Below are 16050 nucleotides of genomic sequence, written 5' to 3' on the forward strand. Positions count from 1 at the left end.
ATCTACTTTTTATCCATGTACTTATGAAAATAATTGCTGGGTTTTTGTTTGTGTGCCATGTTTTATTTTTGATTCTTGTTTTGTCATTTATTAGGCTGGGTTTATTCTCCCAAGCACTCTCAAGTATGACTTGAATGTCTATATATAGTGCTCATTGTTTTATTAAAAATCTGAAGTAAATTTAAAAACAGAGATGCGCAACAAACAGGAGATTTAATTTACTGGTGCTAATTTTTTCAAATATACGATTTCCGAGGGGTGTAATTGTCTTCACGCTTATGGTCATTCATGCCTCATTTTATTTTCCATAAGTCTATATTTTCCTTGGCCTATTACAAGGGTATGCTCCACCTAAGGGCAGGAAAATCATATCACTTCTTTATGTTTAACTCCTTCTTCTCCTGCACTTCAGGAAGCGTTTTGGTGAAACGTTCCTGTCAGAGCTGATTGAAAGAAATGGCGTCTTGTAAAACTTTTATTGTAGCCATAAAGAGCTGCAGGTCGACCAATCCTCCACATATTGCCCACACCACTAACAGCAAAACTAGCACTAACAGTATTGATATCAGCAAGTACCTCAATTAGTATCTTTCCATTTTGTGTGTGAGTTTTCAATAAGTCTCACAAAAACTGTTTTGGTTGCTCGAGTTTTATGAGACGAGTGAACAAAAGAATTTGGTTTGATACATCATATAATCAGGAAAAAAATAGAGCTGCGCAACCAGAGCTAACGCAATGGGTTTTAGACTCATGTGACTAGTTTGAGTGAAAGGAGGCGTGTGACCAGCACTGAGGTAAACTTCAGCTCTTCTAGCTTTAAATGCATCAACTATAAACCTCTCTTTTAGGAATAAATCTGCTCCACCAAGAAATGCTTAGCGTAACAGACACTGGTAACCTGGCTTTTACGAAAATTAAGCGATTTTTAAAACAATTTTAGTGTTGTTTTTTTATTATTGTTATTATTATTATTATATTTTTCCTAAAAACAAAAACAAGCAATGCTTAGCCTGGCTGGGGGCTAGTGAAGTATGACGGGCTGCCAGGCTTATAATACACTGGGGGAAGCCCTGGACTACCACGGCTCCCCAACCATCAGATTTAGTACATTTTCTCCGGTAAACCCTGGTATTGATATCAGCAAGTACCTCAATTGAAATACTCGTAGTTGGTCTGAAAAAACCTAGCATCAGGACACCATGTATTGAGAACCACTAGTGTATAGTAACATGAAATTGACAGCATGGAAGCAATAGGAAAAAACACCAGCAGTTGACTTTACTATCTGATATATTGATAACAAACAAACGCAAACTTTGGTATCTCTAATACAGGCATTCCTCACCCTAAAAATTTGAGTAATTTGCTTACTTTTCTTTTTTACATAACTAGAAAACCCCAATGCTTAAAGAAATGGATGATGTGAGGGAGAGTGTCTAAAATACCTTCGGTGGCTCTCTGAACATTTGGTCCAAGCAGATGAACTCCAAACTGGGAAGTAACTCTACAAAGTGGCAGAAAGATTCCAATCTGATAGCATGACAACGAACTAAGGTCAGGTCAACAAGACGGCTCCATCTGGAGTGATCTGAGGATGACGGTAGCAGAAGACACATCTGCAGTTCCACATAGAGACTAAACAGAAGACTTCAACATGGCAGCATAAAAAGAAGAGGTTTACCTGTGATCCACTGATGAGGGTTATGAAGGTGAGGACAGTTGTAGATAAGCAGATATTTAATATTAGTGAACACCTCATTTACCACCTTGATACCGATATCCGTGATGATGCCAGGGTTCTCAATAACATCAGCTAGGCCATATTTCACCAGCTCCAAGTGACTCATCTTACCTGCATTAGCAAAACAGCAGAACATTTACCTGTTTTCATCAAGTTTATTATATATAAGATATTCATAAATACATTTTTATTTCATGGCACATACATTAATTATACAGTTGCCATCAAATTAGGTTGCTCTTGAAAATGAGACTTCAAAACTTAATATTAACTCATATTAAAAGGTGAGAAAAAAAACAGACTAGCCAACTAAATTCCTACTTGGCACAAATCTAGAGAAAAGTCTTGTTAGTGCTCGAGAGCCGAAATTAAAACGGCTCTAAAGAGTGTATATAAAAACCTTGTCATCTATGTTTTTAATAGCGCATTAAAGAACTTTAGTTTCCACTCATTGAGTTACAATAACATTTAATTTCACTTTGGGATTAATAAAGTATATTTGAATTTGAAAAATGTGAACATTAGAGTGCATTTATGCTAACAGATAGACACAGGCCTTTTTACTGAATAAAAACTATGTAGAAGTATGTTTAGACGTCTACAAGCCAATCAGAGTGGGAGGAGATATGATCCATGTAAGTGTTAACAGCAATATCACCAGGATATTGATATTGATACCTGGATATTGATACATGGATATCTTACATATCCATGTAAGATATGGATCATATCTTACATGGAGATATGATCCATGTAAGTGTTAACAGCAATATCACCAGGAGTATTTATTGACTCCTCAAATAACTAATCAGTCAGAGTAAACAATGAAACAAAAACAGGTTGAATGCAGCATGCTTATAATAGCCACCACAAAACAAAATTTATGTTAGGCATGCTGACTCAACCACATTATTTTCTAAGCTTTATGAGAAGTACAAACATTGTAGAAGAAAATCATCCACATATCCCAAATGGAGCGTCTCAAACTGGGGGAACTCAAGTTCGGCCATTTTGAGAGCTGAGAAAACTCCATCTTTAGTAAGTGAAGGCTGGATTCGCAGTTCATGAAGCCTGTAAAATACAAATGGGATAGAATTAAACATCAACTTATTAAAATGTTAAAATAATATTCTCAGTAAATCAACAATCTAAAATGTTAATGTTGAGGACTATTATGAGGTTCGAGCAGCAATTGTGGTGTGAAGGACTATTTTATGTGCCATGTTACTCTAGTATTTAAAGACACACACAATTAAAATTAGAAAGAAAAACGGATATAAAAGAGAAGCACCAGAATAAATAACACAGAGAAGGTATCTGAACCTTATGTGCTTAATAAGAATGAAACACCAGCTCACTTAAACTGAATTCAGAACAGAGCAATTGACCTCTAACCAAAAGTTGATCAAACATGTGAAGTTTGAATTTGCCTATTTAAACAGCTTCATTTGTTTATTTAGCCTCTTTAATCAAAAGGCATTTTAAAAATAGATAAAAGAATATAACTCATTCTGAGCCATAAGCTAAGTCCTTGTGTTGCTCCTACTGCAGTGTGTGACTGTTTACATTTGTGTTGCTGCACATGAAATATCTGACTGTCCAAGACATTTGTGGGAAATGAAGGAACTTGTCAGGAGAAATGCAGGAAATCAGTACTCTTGAGAATTAAATTTCAATCCTCAAGAGAGCACACAAATTCTGAGCAGCTCACAGAACATGCGCAGTTTGCCAGAGTATGAGAGACTGTCGATCTAAACAAAAACATAACAGGTCAACAGATATTCTCTCCCAGAATTAAACTCCATAATGATTAGCTGAATGAATATATAAAAAGTATTAGCATAAACGGCTGAGCACCTGCGGGCAGCAGTGATAATGAGGTAGCCCAAGTCCACTTCCAAGGCATTCTTGCAAGCTCCAAACACAATGGTGTGAAGGTTTCTAAATCCTCCTAAGAAAACACAAAAACGACTTAAAGACAACGTGACCATTTTATACTTGATGAATAAATTGTGTAGAAAATACCAAGGAAGTTTAAAAAACAAAAATATTAAAAGATACACATAAATACATAAAAAAATAAGTGACTAATAAATAAAACTGAAAATCATAACACATAATGAATAAATCAGGTAGTTATTCCATAGGTAATTTAATAAAGAAGCCAATTAAAAGAGATGTACACATTCATGTCTCACAGTATAATTTAATTACTGACAACAGTTACACAGTCTTTTAATAACTATATTTTGTAAATTTAGTCACATGGTTATTATTTCTGTATTTATTTTAAACTATGGCCAGATAGATCCTCTACAGTCATAAGCCATGTCTGCATTATGCTGCTATAAGTATTGGATGCCAGCAGACATAATGACTACTTTTCTTCACTTTGTTGCTCTCTAATTTTATTATTTGAGGTTAATTCAGCTTTTAACTTTATGTTCTGTGTCTGTTTTTCTCTCTAAAGAAACTAAATCTGGTCTGGTATTCTTCTTAGCTGTGGCATCTTCCAGAAGGGAACGTCGTTTCAGCTACTGCTACAAATGATATACGTTTTCCTTTTACTGATGATAATCCCGTCTTTCAGTGATTAGCCCTTTGGCTCTCCGAGAAGATAGCTTTTGCTGGGACAAACGTTATACGTTCTTTTATCTTACAGACTTGAGAAATGAGGTTTTATTCTCCATTATTTGTCTTCTTAAATCTGAAGCAATGGCTGGTCACACTGAGCCAGGTTCTGCTCTTCCTGTTAAAAGTTTTTCTTTTCAATCTTGATATATCTATGCACTGTATGAGGAATTGCTGCAATGTCAAAATTATATTACATCACAGTGCCTTGTGAAAGTATTCGGCCCCCTTGAACTTTTCAACCTTTTGCTGCTTTTCAGGCTTTAAACATAAAGATCTAAAATTGTTATTATTTTGTGAAGAATCAACAAGTGGGACACAATCGTGAGGTGGAACAAAGTTTATTGGATATTTTTTTAAACTTTTTTAACAAATAAAAAAACTGCAAAGTGGGGTGTGCAATATTATTGGGCCCCTTTACTTTCAGTGCAGCAAACTCACTCCAGAAGTTCAGTTTGGATCTCTGAATGATCCAGTGTGGTCCTAAATGACTGATGATAAGTAGAATCCACCTGTGTTTTAATCAAGTCCCCTATAAATGCACCCGCTCTGTGATGGTCTCAGAGTTGTGTTTAAAGCGCAGAGAGCATCAAGATAGTGGTCCAAGATACTGTTGTGGAGAAGTTTAAAGTCGGATTTGGATACAAAAAGATTTCCCAAGCTTTAAACATCTCAAGGAGCACTGAGCAAGCAATCATATTGAAATGGGAGGAGTATCAGACCAGATCTACCAAGACCCGGCCGTCCCTCTAAACTTTCACCTCGAACAAGGAGAAGACTGATCAGAGATGCAGCCAAGAGGCCCATGATCACTCTGGATGAACTGCAGAGATCTACAGCTGAGGTGGGAGAGTCTGTCCATAGGACAACAATCAGTCGTACACAAATCTGGCCTTTATGGAAAAGTGGCAAGAAGAAAGCCATTTCTCAAAGATATCCATAAAAAGTTTTGTTTAAAGTTTGCCACAAGCCACCTGGGAGACACAGCAAACAAGTGGAAGAAGGAGTTCTGGTCAGAACCAAAATCAAACTTTTTGGCCACAATGCAAAACGATATGTTTGGCATAAAAGCAACACAGCTCATCACCCTAACACACCATCCATACTGTCAAACATGGTGGTGGCAGCATCATGGTTTGGGCCTGCTTTTCTTCAGCAGGGACAGAGCGATAAACACTCAGACTGAGATGATACAGGAGCTGAGCAGCAGACTGGGTATGATCCTGGAACAGGACCGTGGCCGGGCAGCAGATCTCGGACTCAGAATGGATATGGTATGACCTTGGAGAACGTTGTTCGCTCGGATCAGGTGGGAGACCCTAAATTTGGCTGTTTGGATTTGCCAATGAGAAGCACCAGCGAGACTTTCAAGGCAGGCAGTAAACTGATGTCAGCCTGACCTAAACAAATTTCTGCTATCGGAATCTGGCTCCCCGGGCTGGCCTTGGCTGGTCAGCTATCCTCCCCTGGTCGTTATGTCTAAAGAAGGCTCTGTTCTGCTGCCCCCTTCCCTGAGGACATCTGTGGCCCTGAACCGATAAGCTGGTGGTGAACTCCCACATCATCCTCACAATCACAGACAATTGTGTGCTTAAGTTAGGGTTCATGGTCTGACACACACATAACTCACATGAGACCCATTTGCACGTCACACCTCCTCCTCGTACCCAGCTGGTTTTGTCTATATGTGTTTATATGTGCTTATGTGCCGAGGTTTTTTCTTCATCTCAAACTCTGCCCTGCAAAGAGCAGAGTGTGAGACAGGCTGTTTTTGTCCCTCTCCTTATCTGATGTTTTTCTTATTTTTCCTATTTCCTCTGCAAGGCGGCGTCTATCGGGCTGCAAGGCCTCAGCCAACTATCCCCATTCTCCCACTACTCCTACAAAACTGATGCATACCCCAAGCGACTTGGAGCTGTAATCGCAGCAAACGGTGGCGCTACAAAGTATTAACACAAGGGGGCCGAATATTGCATGCCCCACTTTGCAGTTTTTTATTTATTAAAAGTTTATAATATTCAATAAACTTCCTTACACCTCACGATTGTGCCCCCCTTGTTGATTCTTCACAAAATAATAATAAAAAAATATATATATATATATATATATATATATATATATACATATATATATATATATATGTATATATATATATATATACAGAGTGATCTTGGTCTCATCAGACCACATGACCTGGTTCCAGTAATCCATGTCTTTTGTTGACATGTCTTCAGCAAACTGTTTGTGGGCTTTCTTGTGTACAGACGTCAGAAGAGGCTTCCTTCTGGGGTGACAGCCAGGTAGTCCAATCTGATGTAGTGTGCTGCGAATTGTCTGAGCAATGATAGGCTGGCCTTCCACCTCTTCAATCTCTGCAGCAATCTGACAGAACCTGTCTTTCAAAGACAGCATTTTGATGTGACACTGAGCTTCTTTGGATGACCAATGCAACGTCTGTTCCGAGTTTACCCTACTCTTTTAGAAAGGTGCAGCTCAGTCTTAGGGTGTTAGCAACCCTCTTGTGGCCTTGGCCATCTTCATGTAGCGCAACAATTCGACTTTTAAGATCCTCAGAGAGTTTTTTGCCATGAGATGCCATGTTGGAACTTTGAGTGACCAGTATGAGAGTGTATGAGAGCTGTACTACAAAATCTAACACACCTGCTCCCTATGAACACCTTAGACCTAGTAACACTAACTAGTCTCATGACATTTTGGAGGAAAAATGACAAGCAGTGCTCAATTCGGACATTTAGGGGAGTAGTCTCTTAGGGGTGTACTCACTTTTGCTGTCGGTGGTTTACACATTAATGGTTGCATATAGAGTTATTTTGAGGGAAGAATAAATTTACACGTTATAGAAGTTGCATGCAGATTACTTTTCATTGTATCAAAGTGTCATTTTGTCAGATGATTAATGCTGGTTCTGATTGGCTGTTTCTGACTGAGCTGAGTAATTCTGCAAAACGCAGGGAGGAGGCAGAGGAGATTGATCAATTTTTTTCAGAGATTATCTGCCTTATGTTAGGACATAGCAAATGTAAATGCATATATAAGGTCTCTCTTTCTGTTGCTTTAGTCACATGCTGCACTTTTAAGACTTTCAGTGTGAGTTCACTCACAGAAATGGCGCCAAATACTGTCCCTTTAACATGGATCAATTTAGAATGTACTTAATTGAATGGGAATTGAATGCCTGTCTGTACAACAGACAATCATTTGACTATTATAATGTCTTACCTGACCTCCAGCTATCCTCCACCACATGTTGGATAAGGCCTCCCAGGAAAGGAACCCTCACCAGCTCCAGTTGCTCCAAGTTCCGGGCTGATGCTAAGCCCGTAACCAGTGGAACATATTTCAAGGAATTGGTTGGCCCTGCACAATTCCTCATCACAAAAGATCTCAGGTTCACACACAAAAAGTCCTTAAATGGTTGTGGCTTGGTGAGACGGACCCACTTCAGGTAAAGGTGTCGTAGCATAGACACACATGGAATCTCTGGGACATTCACACCTGCAAAAGTCATTTGAATTAAATGCAGCTGTAGCACTTTAAAATGGGAGCTGAAAATGTCTTGTGAAAAAATAGAATTGCGTATTCATTTCAGAGACAGACAAAAAAAAACATCATCAACATTAGCGAGACCCTGTCAGTCATGTCCTGCACCAGGGGTCAGCAACCCGCGGCTCTTTAGCGCCGCCCTAGTGGCTCTCTAGAGCTTTTTCAAAAATGTTTGAAAATGGAAAAAGATGGGGTGGGAAATATATTTTTTGTTTTAATATGGTTTCAGTGGGAGGACAAACATGACACAATCATTCTTAACGCTTTCCAATGCTATAAAAATGTGTAGAGTAACAAAAATTTGCGAAAAAGCCTGTGACGCATTTCTTTCAGCAGGGCGGGGTGCGAGGCAGGGGGCTGTTTGTAAACAAACCAACGGGTGTGTGGTGGGCCATGGATAAAGGGGAGAAGAGAAAAATAGCTGAGGAGATTTTCTACAATTCTTGGACCGAATCATTTGCATTCATTGCCAATGCAGAAGGATTACCTGAACGCTTGCTCTGCAGAGAGAAGTTGTCAAATAACTAAAAGAGTACCGTACTTTCCAGACTATAGAGCGCACCTTACTATAAGCCGCACCTACAAATAAAAAAAAATAAAAAAACTGAAAAGGTACATATATAAGCCGCACCAGACTATAAGCCGCATGGTTCAAAACGTGGGGAAAAAGTAGCAGTTTACAGTCCAAAAAATACGGAAAGACATTTCCAGGGAAGGCGGTACATTAGCTGCTGCGTCAAGATTAAAGTTGCATCTTACATGCTCTATGTTGAGAAGCTGGCCAGTAATGTCCGTAAACAGAAGTCACATTAAACACATGTTTAAAAACACGTGTTTAATGTGTTTAAGTCACAAACGCGTAACAACACAATCCTATCTTAGGCACATATATTTAGTAACAAAGTGGTTGTTTTTATAAATTCATTTGTGATTTTTGTCAGTATATACTTAGAATGACACTTAGCGATATCATTGTGTTTTGTTGCTCAGGTCTGGGGATGGTTGCGTGTCAAAAGAGAAGAGGATATGTTTTACCATTGCACTGACTTGCTTGGCATTTGCACAGAAATCAAACTTAAAGTTTAATTTTATATACTTTATCTTTTCAAAAGGCTACTGCTTTATTTTCATAACTGCAGGTTGTGTTTTATTGCACTCCATTTGTTGCCCAGATAAGGGGCACGTTATGCACGTTCTGTTTTGTTGTTTTTTCAATCACACACTTTGGTGATTATTTACAAAGAGCGGTCGTTATGTAAACTGCATTTGGGAGCAGATTTTCTGAGTTCCAAAAAGAAAAAAGAAAGACCTTTTCCCTGTCGATCTTCATAATAAAAATGTACATCGTACAACAGAGTAGTCACGTGATGCGTCATTCCTTCCAGGACACACTGCAGGGAAAATAGACATTTAATCATGAATGCTAATTATGTATACACTTAGTCATTTTGATTATAGGCTAATATAAACACTTAAAGCCAGTTTTGCTTTCATTATAAGCCTTATACAAGGCTTTTAATTTTTTGCGGCTCCAGACAGATTTGTTTTTTGATTTTTTTTGGTCCATTATGGCTCTTCCAACATTTTGGGTTGCCAACCCCTGTCCTGGACTGTGGGAGGAGTATTAGGAGACAACTCACGCATGCTGCAAGGTAACAGAGCTACCAACTGCACCACTAATGTATATAATTCATATAAAAAACATGTCATGTCTCTTTTGGGTATTGTACCCCACTCACCCACAAGGTGTAATGTCTGGAGTTTTGCAGTTACAGGGATGGTAAGTTTATTTTCAGCAGGAATTGGAAAAGCCCCATTTCGGTTGCGAAACTTTCCCAGAATGTGAACCTGAGGCATGTAGTTCCAAATAGCTTCCACTAGCTCTAGATGAGAAGTCTCAAGGCCCTAAAACAAAATAATAATCAATGTTTATTTATAGCACTTGTCATACAGTTGGGTGTAACACGAAGTACTTTAGACAGGTTAAAAACAGAAAGAAGGACAATTACCAAAACACTTTATTGTGTCATTGTGACTAAATAAACACATAAGGCAACAATGAATTAATAGAATAGAACAGAAATATGCTTTATTGTCCCACAGTGGGTAAATTAGGGAGTAGCACCTAATACTACTGTTACAACAGTAGGAACAGGAATAAGAGGAATCCTCAAATCCAGGCCTTGAGGCCCTTGTCCTTGGTCCAACACACCTGAATTAAATGGCTAAATTACCTGCTCAGTATGCAATCAAGTTCTCCATGTTGTCCTCAAAGCCTGGATTTGAGAATCCCTCCCATAAAATAAAATATATTTCTGGAATTTAAATAAAACTACAAAATTTGGATTTTGACAGAAAAATGCATTTCAAAACAAATGTAAAAAAATAAAATAAAATAAAATAAAATCAGCTGTTAACAATTTTTGGGTGAAAATTGAATTTAACTGCAGAAGATTTGCAGAAATGTACAAAATGGGCAGAAGCAGCAGAAGAAACCTAAACACATAAAGAAAACCTATTAAAGAGGAGATAAGTCCCACTCAGATTATTTGACATTGGTGCAGAACACTGCTTTCAAAGAATAAATTGCTGTACAGTTACAGCAATTTATAGCGTAAAATGAGCTAAATAGCTAAAGCTAACAAAAATACTATTGATATAATCTAGGCTACCACTAGCATGTTGACCTACTATAACATATTCTATATAATGTGGAAAAATCAAAGTAAAAGCTAAAAAATAGCTAAAAAGTTAAAGCTAGCTAAAATACTCATGACAGCAACAACTAACATGTTGACCTGTAATAACAGCATGTCACTGTAAAAATCTCATCTGCCTGCTCCATGTCCATCTATCATGCTTACAAAACCCTACATAATGAAGTCTATGAAACAACAGTATTAAAAGAAATCACTGTTGTCCTGGTAGAGGTGAGTCACAAAATGGCTGCTGTTTTTTCTTTTTTTAAATCTGGTACCAATGTTATTTAAGCAGTGCTTCACTTCCATTAGTCATAAGGAGAGTTTCAAATAGCTCTTTGAAGATAGTAGCATTGATTAGATTAACTTTTACCTTAAAAGATAGCATGTTAAAGAGGCAGTGTCCTCACAAGGGCTTTACATATACTGGCATGTGTTGGAGAGCTGCAGGAGGGGAAGACACCAGTCCACCAGTTCAATAAAGAACTTTATAGCAGCCACCGATAACGCTGAATGCCTGTTGATATCTCAGGAACCGTAAAGGCTTTGGATATCATTAATCTATATTTTTTTTCTAAACGAATTAGGGAATGTTCCTGTCCTATTCAAAATTTTTCAAAATATTATATTGAAGGCATAAAACTGTGTCAAAAACATTGATAAAATGGACAGACGCTAAAAATTCTTCACTAGGTTTCAAACTATGCCCTCTAACTTGGAAAATATAAAGGGCCATTGATATACTTGCACCGTAAGAATCAGAAAGGATCAGTGAATAATCATGCTTGTTTCATGTGTGTATCACATTTTATATAGGAGCTGTGAGTATGTAAAAATATGTATAATTTTAGAAGTTTATAATTTGAGCTCTTTCAGTAAAATGCTGATTTAGTGTACTGGAAAATTTTATGGAAAAACTTGAACAGGTATCAAAATAACTGTATCAGGAGCCCCAGGAAGGTCTCAAGAGAAACTCATATCAGCCATACGGGTCTATGTGGCATCATTTAGGAAATGTCTAGGGCTGAAACGATTCCTCAAGTGATTCGAGTACCTCGATTATTAAAATTCCTCACGGAAAATTTATCTGCCTCGAGGCTTCGTTGCGTAGCGCTCTCACTTCCACCTGAGTTGTTGATGAAAGCTAAGTGTTGGCAGCATAACGTCCAGTTTTCAAGTTCGGCCTGAGAGGATTTTATTGATTGATGATAATGTCTGAGTCTTTGTCGTTTTTTGGGGGACCAATAAGCATCCTTAAAATGACTGGCACGACGCTTGGCGTACAGCAGCTCTTCTCCTCCTGGAGCTGCTGCTTGGTGGCCAGTTCAGAGCGAACGGTGGGGACGAGCGCTCAAGATGTATTTATACAGGTGAGTGGATAGACTGAAGACAGCGGGCAGCTGCGCATTATCTGATTAACACAAGTGTAGGTTTACGGACGAACCGCAAAATAAATTTCATATCATCCCCATGGCCACTAATGGGGGGTGATGCGTGTCATGGCGGCACGTAGCTGGTAGATGCGTTTCTGTGTGTGATGAACGAAGGTGTCGAATCCCGTCAAAAACATGAACACAAAAGCTATAAATATCTGGGCAAGGTGAGAGTTCACCTATTAAACTGACTGAAGATGAATACATAGACGACAAACAAAAACTGGAGTTTAGACGTTTTTATAAGTGTATTTGTGAGCCTGCCTTTTTATTATTAAATTGAATATAATTTCAGATTCTTATATAACTTTTCTTCAGGTTAACTTAGAAAGTGAGCTGTTATTGTTACAAGTTAATTTTCTAAACTACAGAAAAGTAACTGTTAGAGAAGCTCAAATGTGGAAAAATTGGACTGATGTTGATATCCGATAGCAATTTTGCTATTATGTTAGTTATACCAATGTTTTATTTAATTTAATTTTTTATCCGATTACTCAATTAAGCGCAAGAATAATCGATAAATTACTCAATTACTAAAATATTAGTTTACAACAGCCCTAGAAATGACGTTACAAAAACAGGTCAGATCAAAGCTGTGTTGCTGATTTTTCCTCTCTCACAATATATAGCATCCTATTCCCAATTTGGTGACACCGGCATTGATTTCCCAGAAAACTGCAAGTCCCACATCAATGAGAGTTGAGCTGTTTAGAGAGGAGCAGAATTTTCAAAAAAGTTAGAGTGGCTGAATTAAGAGAGTTATGAATTATTGGTTGCTTTATAACAATAATGCAACTGAAAAATTGAAGAGTGATGTTATGAAATCCATAAAAAGATATGAAAAAGTTGAATCATCTGGTTGCCTTCCATACTTTTCCACCCTGCTGAGTAAATTGGCTGAGTATAGGGCAACACCTTCAGCCTTCAACATTTCAATTTCCTTGCAGTTTCTAGTATCTTTTAGGGGGTTCCATGAATGTCCATTGATTTTATAACATTGTATAAATATCTTTGCATCAACATAGATAAAAATGTAACTTTTAAGCCCCACAATAAAAATTTTCTTACAAAAAACTTAAGTTAAAATTAGGTTTTTTTTTGTTTGTTTTTTTAATTGAGAGTTATTTCTCAAAAAAAAAAAAAGCCAAGTGGCATCTTGTTTCTGCCACTTTTATGAGCATTCTAGACTATGGCGATATTGTGTAAATGAAAGCCTCTGCCAGCTCATTATATCTGTTGGTCACTGTCTATCATGGAGTGATTACATTGGTCACACGAATCAAAGCCCTCACTCACTATTGCACTTTGTATGCTTTAGTTAAATCAAATTCCTGCTTAAGCTGCCGAGGTAATTTCCCAGTGAAAGCAGAACACTTTTGTTCTTTTTTGTCCCATCCAGCTCTTTCTGCAAGTGTTTGTCAGTGAGGAAGCTGAAAAAAAGAATTACCTCAGCTTTACTTACAAGAAATTCTCATCCGAGTGTTATCTCTGAGCTGAACTAGCGTTTGGTGCCACTGAACTACTCTTGAGGCTTGTGGGATTTCCCCTGCTGGAGTGAAGCGAAATGCTGGTCTTGTACTGCTTCTCAAAGTAAATAGTTTAGTGAGATCGCTGTTAATTTTAATTCTGGCTGTAGCTCTGTAGGCCCAACAGTGAAACTGCTGCAACAGCCTTTTGTAATTTCAAGAATTGCCAGAGCAGTGACAAGCGCTCTTTTCTATTTTAATGTCACAAGGTCAAGCAACAAACCCATAAAAATAAATCACCAAGGTGAATGTTTATGAAGATACATTGCTCACACTTACCAGCAGATTAGGACATGCTTGTAGTGCCTCCAGTACTCCAGGAATACTGAAAGCTTCATAACCTCTGACACGTCTCCTTTCCAGGTACCGAGGGTGGAGACCATAAAGCTGTTCCAAGTCAGGCATCTTCTTCAAAAGAATCAAGAAGCTTCTATCTGTAAAACCTAAGAATTAAAACATAATCAACTAGTGAACTGTTTATGAAAGGTATGAGGGCTCAATAAAGCACTACAACATGTTCCAGTGAAGCTTTAGATTTCTTGGAATAGGGCAGAGCAACAAATCACAATTTTTGATTTTGGCTCTAGATTATACAAACATGAACCGACTGTGTTTCAGATTAAATTTATACCACAAAGACTGGTGACTCACACATAAAATCCCGTAGAATGAAAAATCTTTTTACATTGATTTATTCTTTTAATCATTGGAATAAGTGTACAAACAGGCAGTTTGCTTGAGGCAAAACAATGTATCCCTTGGAACATAAAGGGAATTCAAATAGCTTGTTCCGACCCACCCATCCCACCTAGACCTTTACAACACCAACCCTATCAGCATGATAGAATCAATATCCAAAATAATAATATTCCACGACGCATTGTTGACACATTCGCGAGGCAAACACATTTTCTTTTTTTAAGAAAAAACATCTACTACAATTTCAGCAAAGACATCATAGTTTGTGCCTTTGCTCCCTCACCTAAAACAATGCCCACACACTCGGGCACCATTACCACCCAACACAAAATGTACAAAAAAAATATACAACTGATCGGAACATCATCCACAGTCATTATTTAAAGGCATACGATTATGAAGAAACTGGTCCTGAAACACTTGCTTCTGAAGTGTAGAAATGTCTTAAAATATTTGTAGAGTTATAAGATACTTAGCTGGAGTGGGGATAGTTCACTCCTTATTTTGAGCACAATAAATTGTTAACTCACAGCAAAATGCATTCAGTTGAAATATAACCCATGCAAATGAGTTAAAGAACTTCAGAAAATAATGGGTTTAAATTTGATGCATTGAGTTTAATCCTGTGACAAAAGTTATTTGTTTTTACATACCAAATAACTGGTATGTAACAGCAGTTATTACATAGCAAGTTATTGAATACTTTCAATAACTTGAGTATATAATAGAAAATATTTTCACTATTTTCAATTGAAAATAATAATTCAGATTATTCTTCGAGTTATTTTTGTCACCACTTTGTGGCTTGACATGGGTAATAAAGAAAATCTACAAAGTTGGAAAATTTTAAATGGTTTAAATTATTTGTTATGAATGAAATTGAATGTTTTGTCAAAAGGGCTCTTACCTGAAGGCATGTACTCCCACCAGCAACCAGCACAAAGATCCACTATTTTGATTACTCTCAGGTACAAACTTACAGCTTCTCGAAGCTTTCTAGACAAACACTCCATACACACGATGTCCTTCATGGGAAGGTACCTAAAATAAAAAGAGAAGGTTCTTAAAATATTTGCAATTTTAGGTTAGATCACATATATGGTAGAGTTGGATCAATTAAAAAACAGTCCAACCTTTTATTTACATAACGCCAATTCACAAAATACAACATATACAGACATCTTCCATGTAAATTACTTGCATTTGGAATTGATTCTACTTTCTGTATATACAGAGACAAAATCAGAGACAGTGAGAAAGACAGAGAGAGACAAAGATAGAGTTGAGTTTAAAATTGCCTTTATTTCACACTCACACACACCTTTATTTGGTTGTCTGTTAGTGTCAGACAACCAAAAACAAGCATCAATAAAATAAAATCAAAATGGAAAAAAATAAAGATGCTTCATCCAACACAAAACATCGATATCCCACTTGCTTAAAAAGTCATCAATATTCTTTGTCAATTTAAAAAACTCAAATTGCACACAAATTCGAGCAATTACCAGTCTCTGAAATAAAACATAAATGTCATCTATTTGATGTTTATTTTGTTTCTTCTCAACCATATTGCCAGTTTTGGAGTCCCAGAAATAAAATGTCAAAAATGTGAATAGATTTCTTACTTCCGAGTTTCCCCCAGTGTATTATAAGCCTCTTTACTAGCCCTCCTACCAGGCTAAGTGTTGCTTGTTTAATGTTTTTAGGAAAATAATAATAATATATATATTTTTTAAATCGCTTACATATACATATAT

The 16050-nt window shown here is 37.2% G+C and overlaps 1 protein-coding gene across 2 annotated transcripts in view; it reads right to left on the reverse strand.

Annotated features, from left to right (window-relative positions):
- The window catches only part of fbxo38 (F-box protein 38), a 76051-nt gene extending 60672 nt beyond the window's left edge, over positions 1-15379 (reverse strand). The window contains exons 1-8 of one of the 2 annotated variants that reach the window (XM_015018820.1): positions 15201-15379; positions 13874-14037; positions 9676-9841; positions 7613-7888; positions 3599-3692; positions 2682-2812; positions 1682-1852; positions 1446-1588 (exon numbers count right to left, since the gene is read on the reverse strand). In XM_015018820.1, coding sequence (XP_014874306.1) covers positions 1446-1588; positions 1682-1852; positions 2682-2812; positions 3599-3692; positions 7613-7888; positions 9676-9841; positions 13874-14037; positions 15201-15324 — 1269 coding nt within the window. In that variant the 5' untranslated portion in view covers positions 15325-15379. The remainder of the gene's footprint in view (positions 1-1445; positions 1589-1681; positions 1853-2681; positions 2813-3598; positions 3693-7612; positions 7889-9675; positions 9842-13873; positions 14038-15200) is intronic. The other variant, XM_015018819.1, reaches the window with a different exon arrangement.
- Positions 15380-16050: the final 671 nt, after the last annotated feature.

This window comes from Poecilia latipinna, unplaced genomic scaffold, assembly GCF_001443285.1.
Source record: "Poecilia latipinna isolate Pla-1442-1.1 unplaced genomic scaffold, P_latipinna-1.0 Scaffold2326, whole genome shotgun sequence".
Classification (NCBI taxonomy): Eukaryota; Metazoa; Chordata; class Actinopteri; order Cyprinodontiformes; family Poeciliidae; genus Poecilia; species Poecilia latipinna.